The 25,749-nt window shown below is 38.2% G+C and overlaps 1 protein-coding gene across 6 annotated transcripts in view; it reads right to left on the bottom strand.

The window, feature by feature from the left end:
* The window catches only part of Phka1 (phosphorylase kinase regulatory subunit alpha 1), a 116,255-nt gene that overhangs the window by 41,124 nt on the left and 49,382 nt on the right, over positions 1 to 25,749 (bottom strand). For all 6 annotated transcript variants that reach the window (XM_048336066.1, XM_048336068.1, XM_048336067.1 and 3 more), the window contains exons 14-18: positions 24,302 to 24,436; positions 15,634 to 15,743; positions 12,101 to 12,245; positions 7,242 to 7,320; positions 1,695 to 1,861 (exon numbers count right to left, since the gene is read on the bottom strand). In XM_048336066.1, coding sequence (XP_048192023.1) covers positions 1,695 to 1,861; positions 7,242 to 7,320; positions 12,101 to 12,245; positions 15,634 to 15,743; positions 24,302 to 24,436 — 636 coding nt within the window. The remainder of the gene's footprint in view (positions 1 to 1,694; positions 1,862 to 7,241; positions 7,321 to 12,100; positions 12,246 to 15,633; positions 15,744 to 24,301; positions 24,437 to 25,749) is intronic.

Here is a 25,749-nt window from a genome sequence, read left to right as displayed (position 1 = left end):
GGCCTGAGCATTGTCCCTTAGGCTTTTCACTGAAGTCTGAGACTACCACTTGAGCCACAGCTCCACTTCTGGCTTTTTTTTCTGGCTAATTGGAGATTAAAAACTCATGGACTTTCCTGTCCATGTTGGTTTCAAACTGGGATCCTCAGATTGCAGCCTTCTGAGTATTTTAGGATTATAGGAGTATGCCACTTGATGCCTAGCCTTAATTCACTCTTTATGCTAAAGAAATTAGCTACCTTAAGACATAGGCTAATGATCAAATACCAAGACAATGAAAGTAGGAAAATAAATTTCAGATAGCTAGAAGAGCAATTCTCTTGTATTGGCCCATCTCTCATATTGACCCTTCTGTTTGGAATTCAACTAAAATAATGTTCTTGGCCTATATAGGTCAGTATTTTAGTATCTCTGAGCAATGTTTCTCATCTATTCTAATTCAGGGTCTCACAATGCTTTCTCACTATCTCATGTTTTGTTTTTAGCAGCTGATTAGTTTGGTTGTGCTATGCACTATTTGTCTATTTTGCCATAGGAAAGCAATGGGTATTCCAAATAGGTTTTTCAATCCAAACATACTTACAGATAGATTCTGATATACTCCTCTAATACAATTTAAAATATAACTAAATGTCATAATTTATGCTTTCTAATGTCAAAGGGCAGTGCTGAATATGTACTACTAGTATTTTTTTTACTACATAACTGATTAAATATCTCTCTTACTCACCAATACTTCTTCCCATTTCAATTCAATAGCCACATCCAATGCCAGGAAAATAATGTTCCCTAACCTGAGTAGGGGCTAGTCCAAGTCCATACTCACACTCACCAACGGGAGATTAGACCAGAAACTGAAGGTAAGTAGAGAGAGTAAAAATGAAGCCAAACAAAAGTAGAAATCTAGGTGTATTAAAGAGACCAAGGCAAACTCATAGAAGTAGAGATTAAATGTTGCTTGCCAGGAGCTTTGGAGAAGCCCCTGGTGATAGATATGTTAATTAACTTGCCAATTATTCATGGTACGTTTGTGTATTAAAATGTCACAGTGGCTGGGCGCTGGCAGCTCATACCTGCAATTCTCCCTACTCAAGAGGTTGAAATATGAAGATTATGGTTCAAAACCAGCCTAGGCAGAAAAGTCCACGAGACTCTTATCTCTTAACCAAAAAAAGCTGGAAATGCAGGTATTTTTAACTATACATTACAGCCTCTCCAGGAATAGCACATTTATTGGGAGAGAGCAAGGGAAGGGGTGACATTGTCCAAAAAGAAATGTACTCATTACCTGACTTCTGTAATTGTAATAAACCCTCTATGCATCGTCTTTATAATAAAAAATTTTAAATTCAAATAAATAAGAAATCACATTAAAAAAAGAGACCAAGGTGAAGCTGCTGGTAGCATGAATTACTAAGGATGATGACAAACAATATTCCGGGTTCTTGCAGGTTTTTTGTTTGTTTTTTTTTTTACCAGTCGTGGAGCTTGAATTCAAGGCCTGAGCACTGTCCCTGGCTTCTTTTTGCTCAAGGCTATCACTCTACCACTTGAGCCACAGTACCACTTCTGGCTTTTTCCATATATGTGGTGCTGAGGAATCAAACCCAGGGCTTCATGTATACAAGGCATGCACTCTACCACTAAGCCATATTCCCAGTCCCAGTCAGTCAGTTTTTATAGAGCCTCCTTACCATTACTAGTTGAATCAGAGCCATCCATCCAGTTAGCAGATTCTAGCTCATCATAGTCTTCATCATCTTCTTCACTATAGAGCTTACCCTCTGGTCCAGGGTCCATGAAGCTCAAGTGTGTACAGCAAGATGTTGTCAAGAACTCTGATAATTTGCCTGTTTGAATCCTGGCAGTTAGAAAGTAGACAAAAAAACAGAAAATCAATCTTTAATAAAAAACAACCCAATGTTAGTGACAAGTGGATAGTTTTAAACTATTCATCAAATAATTCATCCTATCATGTTTTGTTGAGGGCTACAAGTGTTCACAACTTGTATAACTTTTCTAAAGAAAAGTGAAATTTCAAAGCACTCTGGAGCAGTGTTCAACTTAAACAGCTAAAAGAGCCAGGTGTGTATATGTGTGTGTGCATGCGTGCTTGTGCACATGCCAATGCTAGAGCTTGAACTCGGGACTTAGGTACTATCTCTTAGCTTTTTCAGTCAAGGTTGGCATTCTATAATTTTAGTGACTGCTCCTGGGTTTTTTCTAGTTAGAGATAAGAGCCTCACACACTTTTCTGCATGAGCTGGCTTTGAACGATCATCCTCAGATCTCAATATCCTGTGTAACTGAGATTATAGGGTTGGGCACTGTTGCCTGGGTTTAGATGGCCTTTTTTTTTTTTTTTTTGGCCAGTCCTGGGCCTTGGACTCAGGGCCTGAGCACTGTCCCTGGCTTCTTCCCGCTCAAGGCTAGCACTCTGCCACTTGAGCCACAGCGCCGCTTCTGGCCATTTTTTCTGTATATGTGGTGCTGGGGAATCGAACCTAGGGCCTCGTGTATCCGAGGCAGGCACTCTTGCCACTAGGCTATATCCCCAGCCCTAGATGGCCTTTTAAAAATGCTACCTGTATGGGTTCACAACCTTCCATATGTGTCTTACTTTTTTCCCCTACATATGCTACGTTGGGTGCTTGATAAATCATAATGAGCTATCCACATCATCAAAAAATACTGGAGACCACTTAGAACATATGAGATGGTACTTGAAAATTTTATACATTAAGCCATATCTTTCCTTGCTTTGCCAAAAACAAAATTCAAAAGGAATATCATTAGTAATAATTTTCTAAAGATGCTAACTTGAAAGGGCTAATACTCAGATCTTGGATAATTGTTTGTATATGCCAGTCCTGGGGCTGAAACCCAGGATTTGAGTTCAGGTCCCCGAGCTTATTTGCTCAAGGCTAACACTCTCCCAATAAGAGACACAGCCTCGTTTTCAGATTTTTGCTGGTTAATTAGAGGTAAGAGTCTCATAGACTATCCAGCCTGGGCTGGCTTCAAACAGAGATCCTCAGATCTCAGCTTCCCGAGTAGCTAAGATTACAGGTGTGAGCCAACAGCCCCCAGCTAGATATTGGATAATTTTAACTAAAATAATGACATGAATAGGTCATGACATACTGAGTAAAATAATAATCCATGATTATATGTGGACACTAAACTACAATTTTTTGTGCTGGTCCTAGGGCTTGAATTCAGGGCCTGGATGCTGTACCTGAACTTTCCCCCCCCCTCAAATCTACCACTCTACCACTTGAACCACAGCTCCACTTCTGGCTTTCTGGCAGTTTATTGGATGGAGACAAGAGTCTCATGGAGTTTCCTGCCTGAAAACTACAAAATTTTTAAAAGAGAAAGCTTTTTTTCTACATATCAGGATTAAAATTAGTGAATGTACATAAAGTGATAAAAACATAAACATGATTTTACAACTCCATTAGCAATAATTCACCTCTGCAAGTATCAGTGGATACTAACACCATTTGGTCAGACTGTTGTAAAAAGGAGAGGGAAAAATGTGGCAGATACCACTTTAACCAAGGGATCAAGTTAGCCTCACCTATAATGTGACAAAGCAATCTCAAATTGCTGATACAATTCCCCCAGAAAGACTGTAGTGAATATTTACAATATCTATTTTCTTTTTTTAAAATTTTTATTTTTGTTGAAAAGGTGATAAGCAGGGTGAACGGTTACAGTTACATAAGCAAGGTAATGAGTCATTTGTTTTAATCATTGTTATCCCATTCCTCATTTTATTCTCATGCTTGAAGCAGGCTTGTCATCCTTGACAATTTCCTGTTCTACATTTCCCCTAGTTATTCAATCTGATTCAGATATCTTACTTACACAACTTTCTTCTGATGACCATCTCTTTGTGGGACATTCGGAAGCAAGCTATCTTACTTGTTCTTCTGACCCACACACCTTACATACTGTTAAGAGTACTGCACAGGACTGGGAATATGGCCTAGTGGCAACAGTGCTTGCCTCGTATACCTGAAGCCCTGGGTTCGATTCCCCAGCACCACATATAGAGAAAACGGCTGGAAGTGGCGCTGTGGCTCAAGTGGCAGAGTGCTAGCCTTGAGCAAAAGAAGCCAGGGACAGTGCTCAGGCCCTGAGTCCAAGCCCAGGACTGGCCAAAAGAAAAAAAAAAGAAATATCCATTTGGGCTGGGGATATGGCCTAGTGGCAAGAGTGCTTGCCCTGTATACATGAGGCCCTGGGTTCAATTCCCCAGCACCACATATACAGAAAATGGCCAGAAGTGGCGCTGTGACTCAAGTGGCAGAGTGCTAGCCTTGAGCAAGAATAAGCCAGGGACAGTGCTCAGGCCCTGAGTCCAAGTCCCAGGACTGGCCAAAAAAAAAAAAAAAAGAGTACTGCACAGAGACTATGAATTGCAGCCTGATTTATAATTTGCTGAATTGCAGCCTGATCGATAATTTGCTTTAAACCCACCAATTAAAAGTCCCCATGGGAAACCAGTTTGGATAATGCCCTGGATCCAAAAAGTGTGTTAGCCTATGGTTTGTGTCAGTTCTCTCCTCTTTTTTTCTCTCTCCATCACACACACACACACACGAACATGTACTACTTTGCCTCTGAGTATATGTGTCTATGTGTGCCATTAATTACCCCTTGTCAAGACCTATAAGTAGCAAAATCTTTGTTTCCACTTTTTCTCTCGCAATCACTGAACTAGTAATCTTTATCTTAAGAAAAAAAGGTCATAAATTTAAGTAAGGTAGTATTCCTGCCCAAAACACATAATATGAATCTCATCATGTTGAAACAACTACAGAAACTTAAAACGAGAACCATGTTGCAAAACAACTATCCACATTCTTCAAAATTTAATGAAACTGACATGAAAGACTAACAGAAATGCAGAAGATCTATTTTAGATTAGAAGACACTAAAGAGATGTAACAAGTGCTAACATGTGACATTTGGTTGGCATCTGGATAATGGAAAAAGCTAAAGGAAACAATATTGGGTTAAATGGGTAATTCGTTTTTAAAAAATAATTTATTTATTAATTAAACAAAAATTTTTGACAAGGTGTTATGAACAAGGGGTACAGTTACATAGTAGGGAAGTGTGTACATTTCTTGTGATATCTTACACCCTGTTTTTCTTTCCCTTCTCTAGGACAGGTAGCCATATATACAATACACAGTGTACCAAGAACATATACAGTAGCCACGTGGCCTACGCCAAAAAAAATTCACCTAGGGCTTAAAATGTAATGTCAACAGTAGACAATATGTCGACAATAGTCTTATATGAACGTACATACATAGCTTTTGAGCTATTGTGATCCACTGAGAGGTCTATTTTTGACCTTTATATGTTGAGTAGTTGTTTGGTTTTAGTTACATAATGTAGGGTCGCTGACCCAAACCTGTGGGGTATACCATTTGACAAGAAGTTTTTGGTTTCGTAGACCTGGTCTCTACGGTCTCCCCCTCTCCCCTCCTTAACAGTCATATATCAAGGAGATCATGCCCCTTTGTTTTCTGTGTTCTAGGCTTGTCTCACTCAACATTATTTGTTCAAGTTCTGACCATTTCCCTGCGAATACCAATATTTCACCATTTCTAATCGCTATGTAGTATTCCATTGTGTATAGGTACCATATTTTTTGGATCCTAAATGGGTAATTGTGAATATGGCGTCTATATCAGATATTAGGCACACTATTACTTTATTATCTGTGTGTTTCCTTTCCAAAGTTTCAATTACCCAAGGAAACTACTGTCCAAAATTATAAGTGGAAATCTCAGAAATAAATGAATCATAAGGGTTTTTTTTTTACTACATACCGTTAAAAGTATCTTATTTTACTTTTAGCTGCTGTTACTCCTTTATTGCTCCCATTTATAGGTATAATCTATGGTTTAATGAACCCTTCAGATGTACCTTGGAAGTATCCCCTCTAGAAGAAGGGGGCTACTGTAGTGTACTAATATACAATTTTCTAAGCATGTTAATTAGATATAATGTCCTTGTTCTTAGACAACGGTAACTAAAGTACTTAGGATGGAAGGGTTATGATATCTATTGCTAATCTTCTTAGCAAAAAGTGTGTGTATGTGTATATATATGTCATATTTAGTGTGTGTGCATATATGTATGTGCAATGGAAGGGAACAGGTAAGAAAGAAGAAAGAGAGGGACAAGGGGTGAGAACACATAGTGTGATGGTAAGTTACAGAAAAGAAATAGGCAGAAAAGCATAAAACTCAATAACTTTTTTTCTAAGAAAATGGTTTTGTTTAAATTAGAAGATGATAGGAGTAGATAAATGGTGATTTAACAATATTCCTTTGAAGTATTTACATATAAAAATCTAAATTTTGCTTGAATAATCAATGAGAGGTGTTGGAGGTTAGGAATGAAATATATAAATGAAACTAGAGCCAGGTGCTGGCAGCTCATGCCTGCAATCCTAGCTATTCAGGAGGCTGGGATCTGAGGATTCAGATTGGAAGACAGCCAGGGCAGATTCTTATCTCCAGTGAACCACTAGAAAGCCAGAAGTAGAGCTGTGACTTAAGTGGTAGAGTGCCAGGCTTGAGCAAAATGCTAAGGGACATTTCCCAGGCTCTGAGTTCAAGGCCCGATACCAGCTTAAAATTTTAAAAATAAACTAGTATATGTTGACTTTCATTGTTTCTGGATGAACATTATGTGGGAGTTCATTGTGTATCTGTGTATTTTGAAATTTTTCCTAACAACATGAAAACTTTTATAAAATAATAAATTTTCTAATGCTTTTTTGTTTGTTTTGTTTTTTGCCAGTCCTGGGGCTTGAACTCAGGGCCTGAGCACTGTTCCTGGCTTCTTTTTGCTCAAGGCTAGCACTCTACCACTTGAACCACAGTGCCAGCTTTTTCTATATATGTGGTGCTGAGGAATCGAACCCAGGGCTTCATGTATACAAGGCAAGCACTTTACCACTAGGCCATATTCCCAACCTCTAGTGCTTTTTTATCTAGGCCAAGAACATGGTGTGTAAACCTTTCATCCTTTCTCTATAACATCAAATTTCTCGATTGATTCAATTTACCAAACACTAGTTCCTCAGAGTTGGACAGGATTATGTTGTTGAAGACACAGAAGAGGTATCACAAGTCTGCCACTACTATACTCAACTTCCAAGTTTCATTTTATTTCATACTATTGAAGAGAGAGCACAGGTCACTCACCTTGCCCCACCAAAGTAGCCATCCTGCATTTTTCGGAGTGCTGCCAGGATACTTGAATTCAAGCTAGTTCCATCTTCATCTTGAAATGGAGAGAATTTTAAAACAATCTGTGTTGTTATAATTTGAAGCAGATGGAAACCTATGAATTATTCTAACTTACATTCTAGTAATGATGATATTTTAACAATTAGATGAGCACCAAAAACACTGAAAAATGGAAATAACGGGCTTTGAGCAACAGAATTTCTCAAAGGTATTATCTTATATATTGTAAGTATTTAGCATGGTGCCTGACAGTAGAGAGTTTAATGATGATTTCATGTTGACAACAGTAACAACAGAAATTAGTTGTTTAGTAATAGTGCTGAGCTCTGTGAAAACCCTTTTATGCATATTGTCTCTCATAAGAATATTTAGCTTACATGTGCATGTACACATATAAAAATTCTGGAAGGCTGGTTTTATGTTAATGTGCTCATACTGCATATCCTCTTTTTATCTGCCTTTTCTAATTTATTCTTTGTAATAATGAAAACTGAATCCACAAGAGACATTCATACACTTTTAATTTATAATCAACACCATAAAGACTCTTGTATCCTTCTTTCCACTTTATTTTAAATGTCACTCAGCCAGGATACATTCTGTTCACCTCTTATGTGGATCAATTTCCTTGGTATCAGTCTCTTCTCATTACAACGAATACTGTCACCAGCCAATAGTCCTTCCTGAACTTCACTTTCATCATGCCACTCACTCCTTACTCAAAAAGTTCTGATAATTTCAGCCTTCTGATAAATTTGTTTTAAATAGCTCTGCCTATTTACAAGGTATTCATAATCAGATCCTACTAACTAGGATAGAATGGAAGAAAGACAGCCTCTTCAACATATGGTGCTGGCAAAACTGGTTCAACACCTGTAACAAACTAAAACTAGATCCTTATGTATCACCCTGCACCAAAATCAATTCCAAATGGGTCAAAGACCTCGAGGTAAAATGAGATACCTTGAAAACACTACAAGAAGGGATAGGAGAAACACTTGGGCTCCTTGGCACATGACGAAAGTTTCTTAATAAAGGCCCAGAAACGCAACACATCAAAGAAAGGTTGGACAAATGGGATTGCATCAAAATACAGAGTTTCTGAGTAGCAAAGGACATAGCCTGTAAGATTAGTAGAAAGCGCACTGACTGAGAGAAGATCTTTACCAGCCATACAACAGACAAAGGCCTCATACCCAAAATATACTAGAACTCAAAAAATTAGATTCCTCCAAAACAAATCCTCAAAGAACCAATGGCCCCCTCATCAAACAGGCTAAATACATACCTAAAAAGAGACTTCTCTGAAGTGGAAATGAGAATGGCCAAGAGACACATGAAAAAGTGTTCTACCTCACTGGTCATAAAGGAAATGAAAATCAAAACTACACTGAGATTCCACCTCACCCCAGTAAGAATGTCCATTATCAGGAAAACTAATAATAACAAATACTGGAGAGGATGTGGCCAAAAGGGAACCTTACTACATTGTTGGTGGGAGTGTAAACTTGATCAACCACTATGGAAAGTGGTATGGAGGTTCCTCAGAAGGCTAAACATAGAGCTCTCCTATGACCCAGCAGCCGCACTTTTGGGCATCTATCCCAAAGATTACAAGCGAGACCACCCTAAAGCCACCAGCACAAGTATGTTCATCGCAGCACAATTTGTCATTGCTAAAACATGGAACCAACCCAGATTCCCCTCAGTAGATGAGTGGATCAAGAAAATGTGGTACATATACACAATGGAATTCTATGGCTCTACCAGAAAGAATGATACCGCCCCATTCATAAGGAAATGGAAAGACTGGAAAAAAATCATACTAAGTGAAGTGAGCCAGACCCAAAGAAACACAGACTCTAAGGTTCCCCTCATAGGGAATAATTTGTACATGTCTAGGATAGTTCTAGAAGAAGATAACAATAGATCAAGAGCTATGCCAGTATGAACACATAAGGTGATGCTAAGCGAAATGAACTTCAAATTATAAAAACAAGTGGTATATCACTGTTGTAGTGACTTTCAGCATGCCATATGAAACTGTGCCCTTCTTTTTTTGTTTTGTTTTGTTCTTCTTTTTCCATATACCCTTCATGTGGTTTTTTTCCCCTGATAGCACTGTAACTGGTTTTAATACCCTATATATTGTACATACATGTATTGGAATTAGGAAAGGGAAAGAGAACACTAAAATCAAGAGAGAAAGGATAAAATGACAAACCAATGCAACAGAAATACTTACAAAATTTTGTGGTGTAAACCAACTGTACAACTCATGGGAGAAGAGGGAAATGGGGAAGGGGAAGGGGGGAAATGAGGGAGAAGGTAACAAGTTGAATAAGATATGTACTCACTGTATTAAGGATGAAACTGTAACCACTCTGTACTTTACATTGACAATAAAATAAATTAAAAAATAAGCAAAGTCTACTGTATTCTGGATGGTCACTACATGGGCTCATTCCTTTCTACAAGCCTCAGACACAGTATTTTTCTCTTCCTTAAGGCAGTGTTCTTCTTCCCACTTAATTTCTGACTATTAATAATTTCAAAATGTTTGCATTATTCCTATCTTACTTGACAAATTATTTTCTCAACCAATGTCTTGGGTTAAGTTATCCCAGCTATAGGGGAAGCATAATGGCTGGGCAAACTGGTGCATGCCTGTCGTACCAGTGACATGGGAGAGCACAAATAAGACCAAAGCTCAGGCCGATCCAGGCATAAAACAAGACACTACCTTGAAAATAGCCAATGTAAAAAGGAGCCAGAGACATGGCTCAATTGGTGAAATGCATATTTAGTGAGATAAAGTCCCTAAGTTTAATCCCCTGTACTGCCACCAAAAAGGGTACTCATTGTAGGGGCAGATGGCTCACATCTGTAATCCTAGCTACTTAGGAGACTGAGATCTGAGGATCATGGTTCAAAATCAGGGAGACTCTTACCTCCACTTAACTGCCAAACAAATCTAAAGTGGAGGTGTGGCTCAAGTGGTAGAGCAGTAGCCTTAAGCAAAAAAGCTCAGAGACAGTGCCCAAGCCCTGAGTTCACGACCTAGGACCAACACCAAAAAGACAGTATTTACTATTTGTCTCAACTAAAAAAGAAAGACAAAAGAAAAACGATTACCCTACTTCTTCAATTCTAGTTATTATTAAGCACTTTTGAGATGTGCTAAAAATTCCTACCAGTCTGTCTGGATTTTGAATGATTTATGATAAAGGATTATTCTTCAATGAATAGGAATTCTGTGTACTTTGGCAGTACAAACAGACCTTTGGAAACAACAGCGGGAGACACAGAAAGAAAACAGTCGCTACAATATTGGCTCGAGTCCTCTAGGAACTGAGGAAACAATAAAGCTTTTCACTCAGTTTCAAAGAAGCACTATCAGGAAGCCCAGCCAAAAATAAAACTGAAAAAGGAAAACTAAAATCCATTTCATTTCTTTCCCTGCTAGATTTTTACTGTTTTAGTTAGACAGGCTTTCAAAAGAGAAACCTGGGAACTTAACTATAAAATCTTGATGTTCAGGCCAGGTATGATGACATATGCCTGTAATTCTAGAACTCAGGAGGTTGAGGCAGGAGGATCATGAGTTTGAAGCAACCCTGGGGTGCATAGCAAGATCCTTTCTCAAAAAAATTACAAAGAGGGGCTGGGGATATGGCCTAGTGGCAAGAGAGCTTGCCTCGTATACATGAGGCCCTGGGTTCGATTCCCCAGCACCACATACACAGAAAACGGCCAGAAGTGGCGCTGTGGCTCAAGTGGCAGAGTGCTAGTCTTGAGCAAAAGGAAGCCAGGGACAGTGCTCAGGCCCTGAGTCCAAGGCCCAGGACTGGCCAAAAAAAAAAAAAAATTACAAAGAAACTAGTAAAAATTTGAATACCTTTGAAAATTTTACATACATAGCTGTAAAGAAATCCTGATGTTCTGCATTACTAAAATAGATACGTAATATAACTGCCTTAAAAAAAATACTGTATGAACTAGGAGCTGGTGGTTCATGCCTTTAATCCTAGCTACTCAGAAGGTTGATATCTGAGGATCAAGTATGAATATACTTTCTGCAAATTGCCTTAAAAATCAGTTATTTAAAGATGAGGCTAAGCAAAATGAACTCCAAGAGATGGAAACAGGAGAATTTTACTGTTGTCATTTTGTTTAATGTACTAGGTGAATTTCCTTTGGCGTACCCCCTGTGGTCACTGTATATGATTTCGGTACACTGGATATTTTATATATGCTTATCTGAACTAGGGAAGGGAAAGAAAAATGAGGGAGGGTATAACAAATAAGACAAGAAACTCGCTACCTTATTATGTAACTGTACCCCCTCTGTACACCACCTTGTCAATAAAATTTAATTTAATAAAAAAATAGGAATTAGGTGACAGAGATAAAACTAAACAGATCTGTTACAACAGCACATATTAATGTAAAAGGTTAACCTTTTACATTTTAGTGCATAAAAAGAATTCTCAGATTGTTTCAAGAAAATAAAACGTAGCTGTAAAACATACACACAATGACAAAAAAAGAAATCAGTTATTTAAAGTAATCCCCAACCAAGATATTATCTTCTAAAATACAAGCTCCATAGAGAAAAAAAAAACCTTCACCTGCGCCATATGTATCATCCTCAGTGCTCAGAAAACTTCCAGGCACAAGAAAGGAGCTAATAGACATAGCTAAAAGAATAAGTAATAAGCAGCAGCTCATCACTAACTCTATGATGGTGAAGGATTAAACACATGATTTATTAAAAAGAAAATCCACTCATTTCATGAGCATTGGGCCCTTACCAAGCATGGTGTGTGAGATGGGGAAGGTGATTGTGGGCTGGCCTGTCATCCTCCAGCGGCTACAGAGGTAAGACAGGTCTGTTCTGAGCATTTCCACTATCATCTTATTGTCGAGAGCCAGGTAGAACTGTTGTTGGTCGATAAACTGAGAAAAAGAAAAACATTCAGAAAAATATCCTCTCACAAATATCAAATAAGTTTTTTAAAAAGTTACTTGATTTTATTGTCAAGGTGATGTACAGAGGGCTTACAGTTACATATGTTAGGTAGTGAGTACATTTCTTGTCATATTTGTTACCCCCTTCCTCATTTTTCTTCCACCTTCCCTCATCTCAACTCCTCCCCCTTCCCCGATTTCATTTTTTCAACCTTCCCACTGGTGGACATCATCATTCTAATCTACAAAGTTTATCAACTCTACAGACATTAACAGTAAAACAATTTCTTCCAGGTTGGGTGACATGAACATTTCTTTCCTTTTGCTTAGTATCATGTTCCCTCTTTTTGTTCTCATTTCTTCCCTCCTCCCACTGCCTTTTTTGTTTGCCTAATTTTCTTTCATCAGTGTCCATTGAAGCTGTTGGGCCATACTACTGTAATTTTTTTCACCCGCTTTGGGCTCATTCTGTGCCTTCCTCCTATCTTCCCTCAGATGTGCAAGTGTATACAGCATATATGAAGTAGAGTACAGAATCATCTAAAAACAATAAGACAAATTAAGGAGAGGTCCTTTGTTTCCATATTTTTGGAGTCCTTTTCAGTCTGTATTTTATTTTATGTACATATGAAGTAGTGCTTGAGTCTTACTATTTGGTGCTTTTCTCCCAAGACTGTCCTTTTTTGGTCTCACTGTATATTGGTATCTTGGTTCCTGTTTGCTTTCATATCTTGTTGCAATTTAATTCTAACACCCACATATCAGGGAGACTATGCACTGTTTGTCTCTCTGTTCTTGGCTTGTCTCACTCAACATGCATTGTTCTAGTCCTGTCCATTTCCCTGTGAATGCCATTATTTTATCATTGCTAATAGCTGTGTAGAATTCCATTGTGTATAGGTACCACATTTTTTGATCCATTCATCTGCAGTGGGGCATCTAGTTGTTTCCATTTCTTGGCTATTGTGAATAGTGCAGCAATGAACATGGAAGTGCAGGTGTCCTTGTTTTATCCTGGATCCTGTTGCTCAGGGTATATGCCTAGGAGCGGTACAGCTGGATCACTGGGTATGTGTATGTTTAGTTTTTGCCTGAGTTCAGAGTATAGGCCATTATGACTGGGGTAAGGTAGTATCTCAGGGTTGTTTTTATTTTCATTTTCTTTATTGCCAGGGATGCTGAATATTTCCTCATGTGTTTCTTTGCCATTTTTATTTCTTCTTCTGAGAAGTCTCTCTTTAGCTTCCTTGCCCATTTAGTGATTGGTTTATTAGGAGGGATTCGTTTCTTGTTCTCTGTAGATGATGGATATTAGGTCTTTGTCTGATGCCTTACTGGTGAATATCTTTTCCCATTTGGCTGGCTGTCTTTCCAGTTTAGTAGCTCTCTTTAGCTGTGCAGAAACTTTTTATTTTAATGCAGTCCTATTTGTCCAGTCTCTCTCCAATCTGTTGTGCCCTGGAACTTTGTTCAGAAAGTTCCTGCCTGTGCCTATAAGTTCTAATGTCTCTCCTACTCTGTCCTGCAGTACTTTCAGAGTTTCAGGTAGAATGTTGAGGTCTTTAATCCATTTTGAGTTGATGTTAGTGCATGGTCACAGGCTAGGAGCTACTTTGAGTTTTCTGTAAGTGGCTGCCCAGTTTTCAACTAATAGTTGAAAAGGCTATGTTCTTTTTCCATTGTATGGCTTTGGCTCCTTTGTCAAATATCGGTTGACTGTAGATATGTGGTTTTATTTCTGGGTTTTCTAATCTATTCCATTGATCTCAAATAGTATTTTTAAAAACATGTTCACATATTCTATCAGGCAAGGGAGATCACAGTTCAAGGCCAGTGTGTGCCAAAAATTATTTAGACAAATTATCTCAAGCAATAAGTTGAGGGAGGTATATCTGCAATTTCAGCTCTGTGGGAAACCATAAGATTGTCCAGCGGTTAAAAAAAATTGAGACCCAATTTCAAAACAACCAAAGCAAAAACAGAGCTGAGGGCAAGGCTCAAGTGGTGAAGTCCCTTCCTAGAAAGTATGAGGGCCTGAGTTCAAACTACAATACTGCAAAAATGTTCATATATTCAAAAGGTATACAAGATGTCACTGAGGCAACAATACTTGCAAATTTAATGTGCATGGCAGTCAAATGGTACATATAAAATACTGGTATTTTCAAAGTGTGCCATGGATTACAAATCTTTTCAAGTATATACAGGTTCTTCCTTTCTTCCCTTCGTTTCTGTCTCCCTTCCTCCCTCCCTCCTGTCCTGTCCTTTCTTCATCTTTTCCTTACTGCCTCCTTCCACTTCCTATCCTTCCCACCATGTAGTAGCTTCCTTCCTTGATAGGGTCTCACCATGTAAACCAGGCTGTTCTCCTGTCTCAGCCTCCCAAATACTCACCAAAGGCTTGCCTTTCTTCTTTTAGTAGATGAAAACAAGGCTCAAACACTATGTAGAATAGTAAAAAATATCTGGCTAGCAAATGCAGGGTCAGGAATGGAGTGTAGGATCCATTACTATTTTGTCCTATCTATCTACCTCCACTGCACTATTCCAAATGAAAGATGACAAATGAAGAGTGTATGTACATGTATGTATACAGACATATATTTTCTGGTGCTGGAGATAGAATAAAACACCTCCTGCAGGTTAGGCTAGTGCTTTACCACAGAGATACATCCTCAGTCTTTGGTGCTTCAGGACAGGGTCTCACTATACAGCACAGGCTGATCCTGAACTTGTGATCTTTTTGCCTCTGCCTCTCACATACTAGAACTACAGGAGTGTGCGACCACACCCATTTCCTATTCCAGAAAATTTTTTCCTCTCACTAGATACACATATAATCGAGCTTCCTTGCTTCTACAATGTAGGTTTAAATGTCAGACTAACAAACTGTATAAATGACATCTTATAAAAACACTTTGCTTAGAAGATATTAAATATTTTCATATACATGAAAAGGTCCCTCCCCAAACAAAATATACAACTTCATAGCTGAGTTAAAAAGACTGAGTTCACTTATAAAGAGAAGGTGCAGTTTTAGCTTAATTTTTAAAAGTAAGAGGAACTGTGAAAATACTGTAGCATTTGGTAAAAATCTCTTGTCATTGGGAATATAGCTCAGTGACAGAGTGCTTGCCTTGCATGCACAAGGCACTGGGTTCTGTAGAAAAGGATCTCTAGTCACAATCAGTTGACAGAATTCAATGCTAAAAGTTCATTTGAGGTCAACTCAATGAACAGTTACTGAAAAACTTAATATGTGCAAGGCGATGTGGAACTCTGACAGCCCAATTCCAATATATGCTTCATTTCTCATTTCTACAATCTCTCTTCCTCTCCAACAATTTTAATGTATTTTTCAGCTTATATTGCCCACCTGTGGAGTGAAAGTAAAGATAGTCTTCCGAATATCATATAGTTTTGAAGTTCCAAGCACTCCCATGAATCTGTAGGGTCGTCCACTGAGCTTCATTTTGCTGTTGCACCCTGATGTAAAATGGAGATATGGTCAAGAGATTTTTTAATGCGCAAATCAAAGCAACAAACACTTTCTACATACGATGTATGTATATATAAAGAAACATAAACACACCTTATTTCCTTAAATGTCTTCTTTTTACAGTTTAACACTCTAAAATTGAAATCTATACTTGATGTAGATGAAGTTCTTTTACTGTTGCAGTACTTCTTATAATGAAATTTATAAATTTATTCACATATTTTGTTTCTAAAAATAGTTCATTTATTCACATAACATAATACTACACATATTATTATTATAACACTTTCTCTCCCCAAATACTTATTAAATATACTTTCATGTAAATATTGCCAGAAGTCCTACTAATTCTTTTCTTTTGGCTTTTGTATTTAATTTTGCCTTTATTTTATCTTGTTATTCTTATCAATACTATTAGAGAGGCCTCACTTGTGGGGCACGGCTGAACTTGAGAACTGTTAATACCTTGGTCATATTCCATGTCCACTCAGTAAAGTACAATTTTACCTGAGGTTAGTATCAAACTTAGGGTTATTCATAAATCTTTCCTTTTTCTGGCTTCTTTTTTATTATACTAAGGTATGCATAACATAAAATAATCATTTTCATAATTTTAAGCATGTACTTCAATGTCTTTAAAATACTAGTGTGTAAACACCATCTCAATCCACCTCCTGAACATTTTCATAGTCTCAGACTGAGATTCTTCATTTCAAAGTGACTTTCCCCATTCTCCTCCTCCTAGCCTGGACAACCACTATTCTACTTTGTGCCTCTGTATTGGGCTACTCAAGGTGCCTTGTCTAATTAGAAGTATACAGAATCTGTCCTTTCATAACTTGCTTATTTCACTTAGCATGTTATAGCATGCCAGAATTTCCTTCCTTTTAAGGCTAAATAACATTGAATCACCCCCTCTCTATATTAATATATATGTATATATGCTATATAAATAAAATGTGATAAATATCTATCACATCTATCTATCTATCTAATCACATTTGCTGGTAGACATTTGGGTTGTTCTCACTTTTGGGGGGTAGTGTGAAAAATAATGTGTATTAATGTAGAAAATTATCTATTCAACCTGGGTACCAGTAGTTCATGCCTGTAATCCTAGCTATTCTGGAGACTGAGGTCTAAGGATTAGGTTTTAAAGCCATCCCAGCCAAACTAACCTGAGAAATTCTTACCGCTAATTACCCATAAAAGGCCAGAAGTGGAGATGTGACTCCAGTGGCACAGTGCCAGACATGAGCAGGAGGTGGGAAAGAGTGTAAGAGTGTAAGGCCCAGAGTTTAAGCCCCAGTACTAATGTACACAAAAATAGATCTTTTCAAGTTTCTTCTTTCACTACTTTTTTTGGTATGTACTTAGAATCAGAATTTCTGAATCAGGTTAGATGCCAGTGGCTCTTGCTTGGCATCCCAGCTATGTGGGAAGCTGAATTCAGGAGGTTCACAGCTACAGGCCAGCCTGTAAAAAGTTCATAGGACCACATCTCAGCAAAAAAAGATGTGCAGGGTGTCATCAACTCTTCTCTGATATAACAAGAAGCATAAATTGGGAAAGTTATGACCCAGGCTATCCTGGGCTAAAAGTTTGAGAAGCTATCTCAATGAAAGTGCTGAGTACATGCATTCTGTCATCACAGGTAATCAGGAGGTCTAAGTAGGAGGATCAAAGTCCAGGCTGGCTGGGATAAAAGAAGAAAAGCGAGACCCTACCTGAAAAGCAACTAAAGCCAAAAAAGTCTGGGGCATGGCTCAGTGGTAAAGCACCTGCCTAGCAAATGCAAAGCCTCATGCTCAAGCCCCAGTAATGCCATACAAAACCCTCCAAACTCACAAAAATTGTTAAGAAGCTAACAACTGTCCAATTTGCAAAATAAACAGGAAAGTAACTAATTAATGAAATATACCCAGTATATGTCAAAAAACTGAAAGACATTATACTAATGTAGGTTGAATCGAGGTATAGGAGATTATTTACCCAAATATGGAAGGGTTAATCATACACTGATCTGTTATACAAAGTAAATTTCAAAATCCACTCTTTATAAGTTTTCATAAAACAAGTACTATATATATACATATACATACATATATACATATATATTTAAATTTTTTTCCTTGGTCCTGGAGCTTGAACTATTGGTGCTGACCAGGTGCTGTCCCTGAACCTCTTTGTGCTCAAGGTGAACACTCTACCACTTCAGCCACAGCACTACTTCCAGCCTTTTCTGAATAGTTTCATGGAGATAAGAGTCTCACGGGGGGCTGGGAATATGGCCTAGTGGCAAGAGTGCTTGCCTTGTATACATGAAGGCCTGGGTTCAATTCCTCAGAACCACATATATAGAAAAAGCCAGAAGTGGTGCTGTGGCTCAAGTGGTAGAGTGCTATCCCTGAGCAAAAAGAAGCCAGGGACAGTGCTCAGGTCCTGAGTCCAAGCCCCAGGACTGGCAATCAATCAATCAATCAATCAATTTAAAAAGTCTAGCAGATTTGTTCTCTTGAGCTAGTTCTGAATTACAATCCTCAGATCTCAGCCTTCTCAGTAGTTAGGACTACAAGTGTGAGACACCAGTGCCTAGCTTACTTTTTTAGTAGAGTCTCATATTTTTCCTATATTGTTTTTGACCTCAATATTCCTATTTATGCTTTCTATGTAATTGGGATGACAGGTATACACTGCCATGTCTAGTGTATTTTAATTGACTGAGATGGGGGGGTGGTGTCTCATGAACATTTTGCCTGAATTGGCCTCAAACTGTGATCCTCTCAATCTTAGCCTCCTAAGTAGCTGTGATTATAGAAGTGAGCCATCATGCCCGGAAAAATTACTAATTATTAACAAAAATAATAAAAATACAATGCTGGTGGGGTAGTAGAAAACTGAAAAGGTATATTTTATACCTTGTTGTAACTACAAATTAGTTGATCTTTCTAAAGCAAGGGTGGGGAAACAGAAATGGGTCCCTGGAATAACAAGGGCCATTTAGATATTTACAAAACCATTCTTAGGCCATACAAAATAATTGATACAGGCAGACAGCCATGGGTAGCTGACAAGTGATATAGGAGAAGCATATATGTCATTCTGCCAAATGAATTTTTTTTCAAATTTTTATTATCAAACTGATTTACAGAGAGGTTACAGTTTCATACGTTAGGCATTGGATACATTTCTTGTACTGTTTGTTACCTTGCTCCTCATACCCCCCCCTCTCTCCTCCCCCTTTCCCTTTCCCCCCATGAGGTGTTCAGTTCACTTACACCAAACAGTTTTGCAAGTTGCCAAATTCATTTTTTCAAGTCTTATATGTCACGAAAAAAAGTTCCCCCTCCCTGTTGCAAAGACAATGTGGCAGCATGCTATAAAAGCTATAAAGATAACCATACTCTTATCTACAATACCTTCTCCAAGAATATTCTCTATGAAAACACTGGTAAGTACAAATCATTCATGAAAGGACAAACATTTTAAAAACTCAACCACCTCATAGTAAGGAAATAACTGGGGGCTGGGAATATGGCCTAGTGGCAAGAATGCTTCCCTCCTACACATGAAGCTCTAGGTTCGATTCCCCAGCACCACATATATGGAAAAGGCCAGAAGGGGCGCTGTGGCTCAGGTGACAGAGTGCTAGCCTTGAGCGGGAAGAAGCCAGGGATGGTGCTCAGGCGCTGAGTCCAAGGCCCAGGACTGGCCAAAAAAAAAAAACAAAAGGAAATAACTGATTTGAAGGAATAATACATGCCTATTTCAATATGTGGACATCCATGTAAGAAAGAAGAAATACAACCAGAACTCAATATGCACTCAATGTAACTATGAACTATGAGCACTAATGGATTAGAAAAATATTACAAAGTTTTGAATTTAATACTTACTAAGTTCTTGGGGGCTGGGGTTATGGCCTAGTGGCAAGAGTGCTTGCCTTGTAAACATGAAGGCCTGGGTTCGATTCCTCAGCACCACATATACAGAAAATGGCCGGAAGTGGCGCTGTGGCTCAAGTGGCAGAGTGCTAGCCTTGAGCAAAAGGAAGCCAGGGACAGTGCTCAGGCCCTGAGTCCAAGCCCCCAGGACTGGCAAAAAACAAAACAAAACAAATACTTACTAAGTTCTTATATATTCATAAAGTTGAGATTTGTGGGGATAAATCAAATTCAAGGTGTCATCAGGGGATTCCTTCTTGGAGGTTCCCAAGGAAGAATCCATTCCATGCCTCATCCAATGTATAAAGTATATGTGCATGCCTTAGCTCCCAGTCTTGTCACTGTTTCTTGATTCTGTCAGTTAAACTCCTACTTCTTTAATCTGGTCTTTCACTGATTCCCTCTTATAAGAGCACGTGATGACATTTAAAGCCCACCTAGACAATTAAGGATAATCTTGCACATCTCAGAATTCTTCTATGTTAAATATTTTGTTATTACAAAGATGTGTACAGAGGAGTTACATTTTGTACATCAATTAATGAGTACTTTTTTTTTATTTTCAGAGAGGTTAAAGTAGTTTATTGCTGGTGACTCCAACCAGGCTAGTATCGGAAAGGGTTTGGATGGCAAGGGAGAAGGAAAAAACCCTGGGGTTTTGTGCTTTTAAAAAGAACATTTTTTATCTTAATTTTTAATTCTTTCTTTCTTTTTGTCAGTTGTAGGGCTTGAACTTTGGGCCTGGGCACTGTCCCTGAGCTCTTCAGTTCAAAGTTAGTGCCCTACCACTTGAGCCATAGCACTTCTTATTTTCTGGTGGTTAATTGGAGATAAGAGTTTCATGGCCTTTCCTGTCCAGGGTTGGCCTTGAACGGCAGATCCTCAGATCTCAGCCTCCTCAGTAGCTAGGATTACAGCCACCAGAGCCTGGCTACTTAATTCACTTTTTATTACTATTATAGGAGGTGATGTACAGAGAGGTTACAGTTAAGTATCAGGTAAAGAGTACATTTCTTTTTGGACATTGTCACCCCTTCCTTAGTTTTCTCTATTTAGAATTCTTAAGTTAGTCACATTTTCTACCTTTGACATACAAAGAGACATTCAGTGGATCCTAGGATTAGGACCTTAATCTCTCTAGGGAGGCACCCAGTACTCCCTCAGTCCACTCTTTTGGACCATATATATATATATATATACATTCCTCTCACATACAACATGTATTCAATTTTCCTCTTTCCAGTATTCCTCAAACTCTCACCACATTACAGGATGATCACCTAAATATCATCAGCCCCCAAATCCAAATTTAATTATTTAGTAAGATATGAATGGGAATCTGTGGATAATCCATGTGGCAAAAAAATTCCTCTCCAGTTGTGGACCACTGAAACTAGAAAATACAATTTCTGCTCTCAAAATTCAATGGTAGGGTATGAATAGATACAAGTAGGTAACAGACAATGGAGAAAATGGAAGGAAGAAATGAAAGGAAGAAAGGAGTTGACAGGCCCAAGCTATTTTGTACAAATTTTTGGGCAAAAGTTTTTAGGCTTCAAAGCTTAAAGTAGTCTTCTGTTGTATGGGGACCCACTCTCTAACCTATGGTTCCATCCACTGGGGCCCAGGCTCTTCCCTTGAAGTTAGTTTTCCTTTCTCTTGAAAGGTAGACTGTTTGCAGCTTCCTGACTACACAAATTTGGAAGTCAAAAGCCTTCTTTCAGCTTGTCCTCCTGGTCTCTCAATTGGAAGTGCAGAGTATCCCTTACCCAAAATGCTTTGGACCAGAAGTATTTCATTTTATTTTTTGAAATAAATAATTCTTTTACTATACGCATTTAGCTTATCTTTCTGTATCTTTTTTTGACTACAGCCCATTACTTTTTGAGATTTTCCCTGGTTTGCATTTTAAATATATACTTTCATCTTTTATTTTTTTCTTTCTTATTACTTATTTATTGTCCAAGTGATGTATAGAGGGTTTACAGCTTCATACGTTAGGCCATGGGTACATTTCTTGTACTATTTGTTACCTCCTCCCTCATTCTACCCTCCCCCTCCTTTTTTCTCTCTCCTCCTATGAGTTGTTCAGTTGGTTTACACCAAATGGTTTTACAAGTATTGCTTTTGGAGTCATTTGTCTTTTTATCCTTTGTCTCTCGGTTTTGATATTCCCTTTCACTTCCCTAGTTCTAATACCAGTATAAACGATTTACAATGTACTCAGATAAGATACAGAGATAGTGCAGGTACAACCACAGGAAGGGCATACAAGAAGATCATCAATAATAGAAGCTATGGTTTCACATCGCATATTGAAAGTAATTACAACAGTGATATAACAGTTGTTTCCATAACATGGAGTTCATTTCACTTAGCATCATCTTATGCGTTCATAAGGTCAAAGCTACTGGGCTCTTGTGATCCTCTGCTGTGACTCGCCTAAACCTGTGTTAATTATTCCCTATGAGGGAAACCATAGATGGACCAGAAGTATTTTAGATTTCAGTTTTTTTTCTTAAATTTTGGAATATTCACATAGACTCATCCAGTTGAACATTCCTAATCAGGAAATCTCAAATTGAATGATACAAAACATGAAATTATAAAACTAAAAATCAAAAATTTCCAAGTATTAATAGGGCCATTTTCCCTAGGAGCTGCAAGGCAGACTCTGTTCCTTACCAATTGTAACTGTTAGAGGCTGAGGGCATTCCTTAGTTCATTGCAACATCATTCCAATCTTTTGTTTCTATCATCATATCTCTTAATTCTACTGTATGATCTCTTTCTGTCTCTGTCTGTTTACTAGGGTTTGAACTCTGAGCCTTGAATATATTGGACAGTGCCCTACCACTTGAGTGACTCCTCCATTCATTTTTGCTTTCATTATTATTTGTGTCGGGGGAGGGGGTGGCAATTGCTATTAGTGGAGCTTGAACTCAGGACTGGGTACTATCCCTTAAAATTTTCACTCAAGGCTGGTGCTTTACCACTAGCCACAACATCATTTCTGGCTTTTTGGTGTTTAACTGGAGATAAGAGTCTCACAGACTTTCCTGTGCTATTGGCTTTGAACCACAATCATCAGATCTCAGCCTCCTAAGTAGCTAGGATTATGGGTATGGGTCACTAGTGCCCGGCTGCTTTATTTTTGAAACAGGGTCTTGATTTTTACTTAGGCCAACCTCATTTCTCCAATTTATACTTCCTACATGGCTGAAATAACAAGCACATATACTACATCTAGCTTTTATCAGTTGAACTTGTATGTTGTGAATTTCTTTCCTTAACTGGCCTTGAACCAAGACCCTCTTGATCTCTGCTTTCCAAGAAGCTAGGATTAAATGTGGCTCCTCTATCTCTTTGTTTTGTTTTTTTTGTTTTTTGGCCAGATCTGGGTCTTGAACTCGAGGCTTGAGCACTGTCCCTGAGCTTCTTTTTGCTCAAGGCTAGCACTCTACCACTTGAGCCACAGCTCCACTTCTGGCTTTTTCTATATACGTGGTGCTGAGGAATCGAACCCAGAGCTTCATGTATACGAGGCAAGCACTCTACCATTAGGCCATATTCCAAGCCCTCCTTTATCTCTTTAAAGACACTTGTAATTACATTTAGGGTGCATCAGAAAAATATAGAATAATATTCCAATCACAAGATACTTAATTTAATCATACTTTCAAAATCCCTTTAGCCATATAGAATAATATTCATAGCTTCCAGGGCTAAAAACTGGATATTTTTGGAGGTCATTATTCAGTCTTCCACAAAGGTAGTATAGAAATTTTCCATAGCCTTTTTTTGGTGCAAGGACTTTGAACATAATATATAATCTCTGTGCCACTGAGCTATATGCCCAGTCTCCATATTCTTTTGCTTTCTATTTTTTTGTGTGTATACCAGTCCTGAGCTTGAACTCAGGGCTTAGGTGCTGTCCCAGAGCTTTTGTACTCAAGGCTAACATTCTACCACTTGAGACTCAGCTCCACTTCCAGCTTTTTTTATTGTTAATTGTAGATAAGAGTCTCATAGACTTTTCTGCCTGGGCTGCCAATCCTCAGGTCTCAGCATCCTGATTAGCTACGATTATAGGTATGAGCCACTGGTGCCCAGCTAGCTTTTTTATGAAGGTAATAGTAATTTATTTAGTATGAAAAGTCCATCACTAAGTTAAATAATTAATTAGGTACTGATAAAATGGAAGTATTAGCTGGAGGAATTTTTGTATTACTAACTAGTTCATTACATGATGAAATATTAAAATACTTGAAAATTCCATGGTTATTAATCTACTTAAAATTAGCATGTATTGAAAACAGAAGTATATTCCAAGAAAGTAAAGGACATATTAGTTAAGTGTGCATTTAAAATAAAGCTGTGTTGTCTTAAAATATCCACGTCATGTTTACCAAAGGATTCATAAAACACACCTAAAATTACCATGCTCATTTAGTAAAGATAGGTGTCAAAATGTGGATTCCAGAGAATAAATTATTTCTTAAAAGCAGTTTAACAAAGCAATACAAGTTCAAGAAGGAAATAAAGTGAGCAGAAATTAATCAAGGAATACTTTCTGCTCACAGGCCAACTACTCTCCTTACCTAAACTGGAATAAATGTGGCTGAGGATACGAGCTGGTTGGACTCTGATGGGGTACACTTCGGCAATGGTCTCCACATCAATTCCCTTGTCCTTTAAAATGGCTTTGATTTCTTCAGTTTCAGCTAGAATGGAGACTACAGTGAAGAAAGATGAGGTCAACAAAGGTTTTGTTTCAGTAGGTAACTAAAACACCATGGGGTCACATAATTTCTTTTTTTGGGGGGGCGGGGAGAAAGAGAAGGAAACAAACAGTTACTGAGGAACTTAAATTATTCCAGGTACTTCAGATTATTTAAACAGAAAAGGAAACAGATGACTAGAGTAGTATGCTGTGCTTTTTAGCTAAGTACCTTTGTGCTTCCAGAAAACAGCACACTTTCATTCTAGCTCAGATTCCATTTTTAAATGGGAACAAATTGTCATGAGGGGTTTTCCAAAGTATTGGTAAAAGTTGATTTGCTCTGTACACTTAAGGTCATCAGGTTATAGGGGAGTAATAAACAATATCCCAATAATAGGAGTTTGCCCCAAAGAAGGGGGTAAAGACCTGAGTTATCAACATTCAATAGGTATTGAAATTTTAGAAGTTTTGGTGGGGTAGGAATGGGAGGATATTACTTCTCTAGACCGAGCTTGCTAAGCCTACATGGCTCCCATTTCTTCTAGTTACAGCCTTGTCACCGAAGTGCTAAGCCTACTCAAGGGAAGCGGCCAAGTTGGCTCTCTGATTCATCTTTTCACTTTCCCTCTGTGGGTGTGTTCTTGGTAGGGGACAATAATCCCAAGTAAGACTTTGATTGGCTTGATACAAAACACCAACGTCAAACATTTCCTTTCTTCCTGCTCTTCTAGTTTCAGCAGATGCGTGCTAATGGGTTCATGGGAACAGGATCATACTCATTACTCCATTCCAGGTAACCAGTATTGGGGAGGGGGGGGGAGGGACAGGGAGAACAAAGTTCTACTTTGCTTTTATGTGTCATTATTCTCTTGATCTTTTTTTCTTGGCAACCTAATGTTAACGGATTGTTGAGGTCTGGGCCAGGGTATATAAAATAATTGTGTTTACAGAGTTCCCTGGGCAGCCATAATATCATCTTTGTTGCTTCTAAATGAAGCATGAAAAAAGGAAAATGTGCAAAGGAAGTGTGATAGTGTATAAGGACAGTCCAGGGAGATACATGTGGTCATTCATTCAGTAAAAACATTTAGTAAGTACCTAAGCAGATGAGGAACTGTTCCATGTGCTAGGGATATAGAAATGAATAAAATAAGTCTCCCCCCCAAGGAGCTCACATTGCTATGAAAATGGAATATACATGAATTGATTATCAATTAACCTGAAAGGTAAATGATGTATGCCCCAAACTCTCTATTCTGTGGTGGGAAGGATGATTTCAGGAAAAAGTATACTGAAAAAGACCATGCCTTCCTTTGAAAGAGTGAG

The sequence above is a fragment of the Perognathus longimembris genome, chromosome 28 (assembly GCF_023159225.1).
Source record: "Perognathus longimembris pacificus isolate PPM17 chromosome 28, ASM2315922v1, whole genome shotgun sequence".
Lineage (NCBI taxonomy): Eukaryota > Metazoa > Chordata > Mammalia > Rodentia > Heteromyidae > Perognathus > Perognathus longimembris.
Note: the sequence above shows the minus strand (reverse complement) of the source record. Positions and strands in the feature narration are given on the sequence as shown.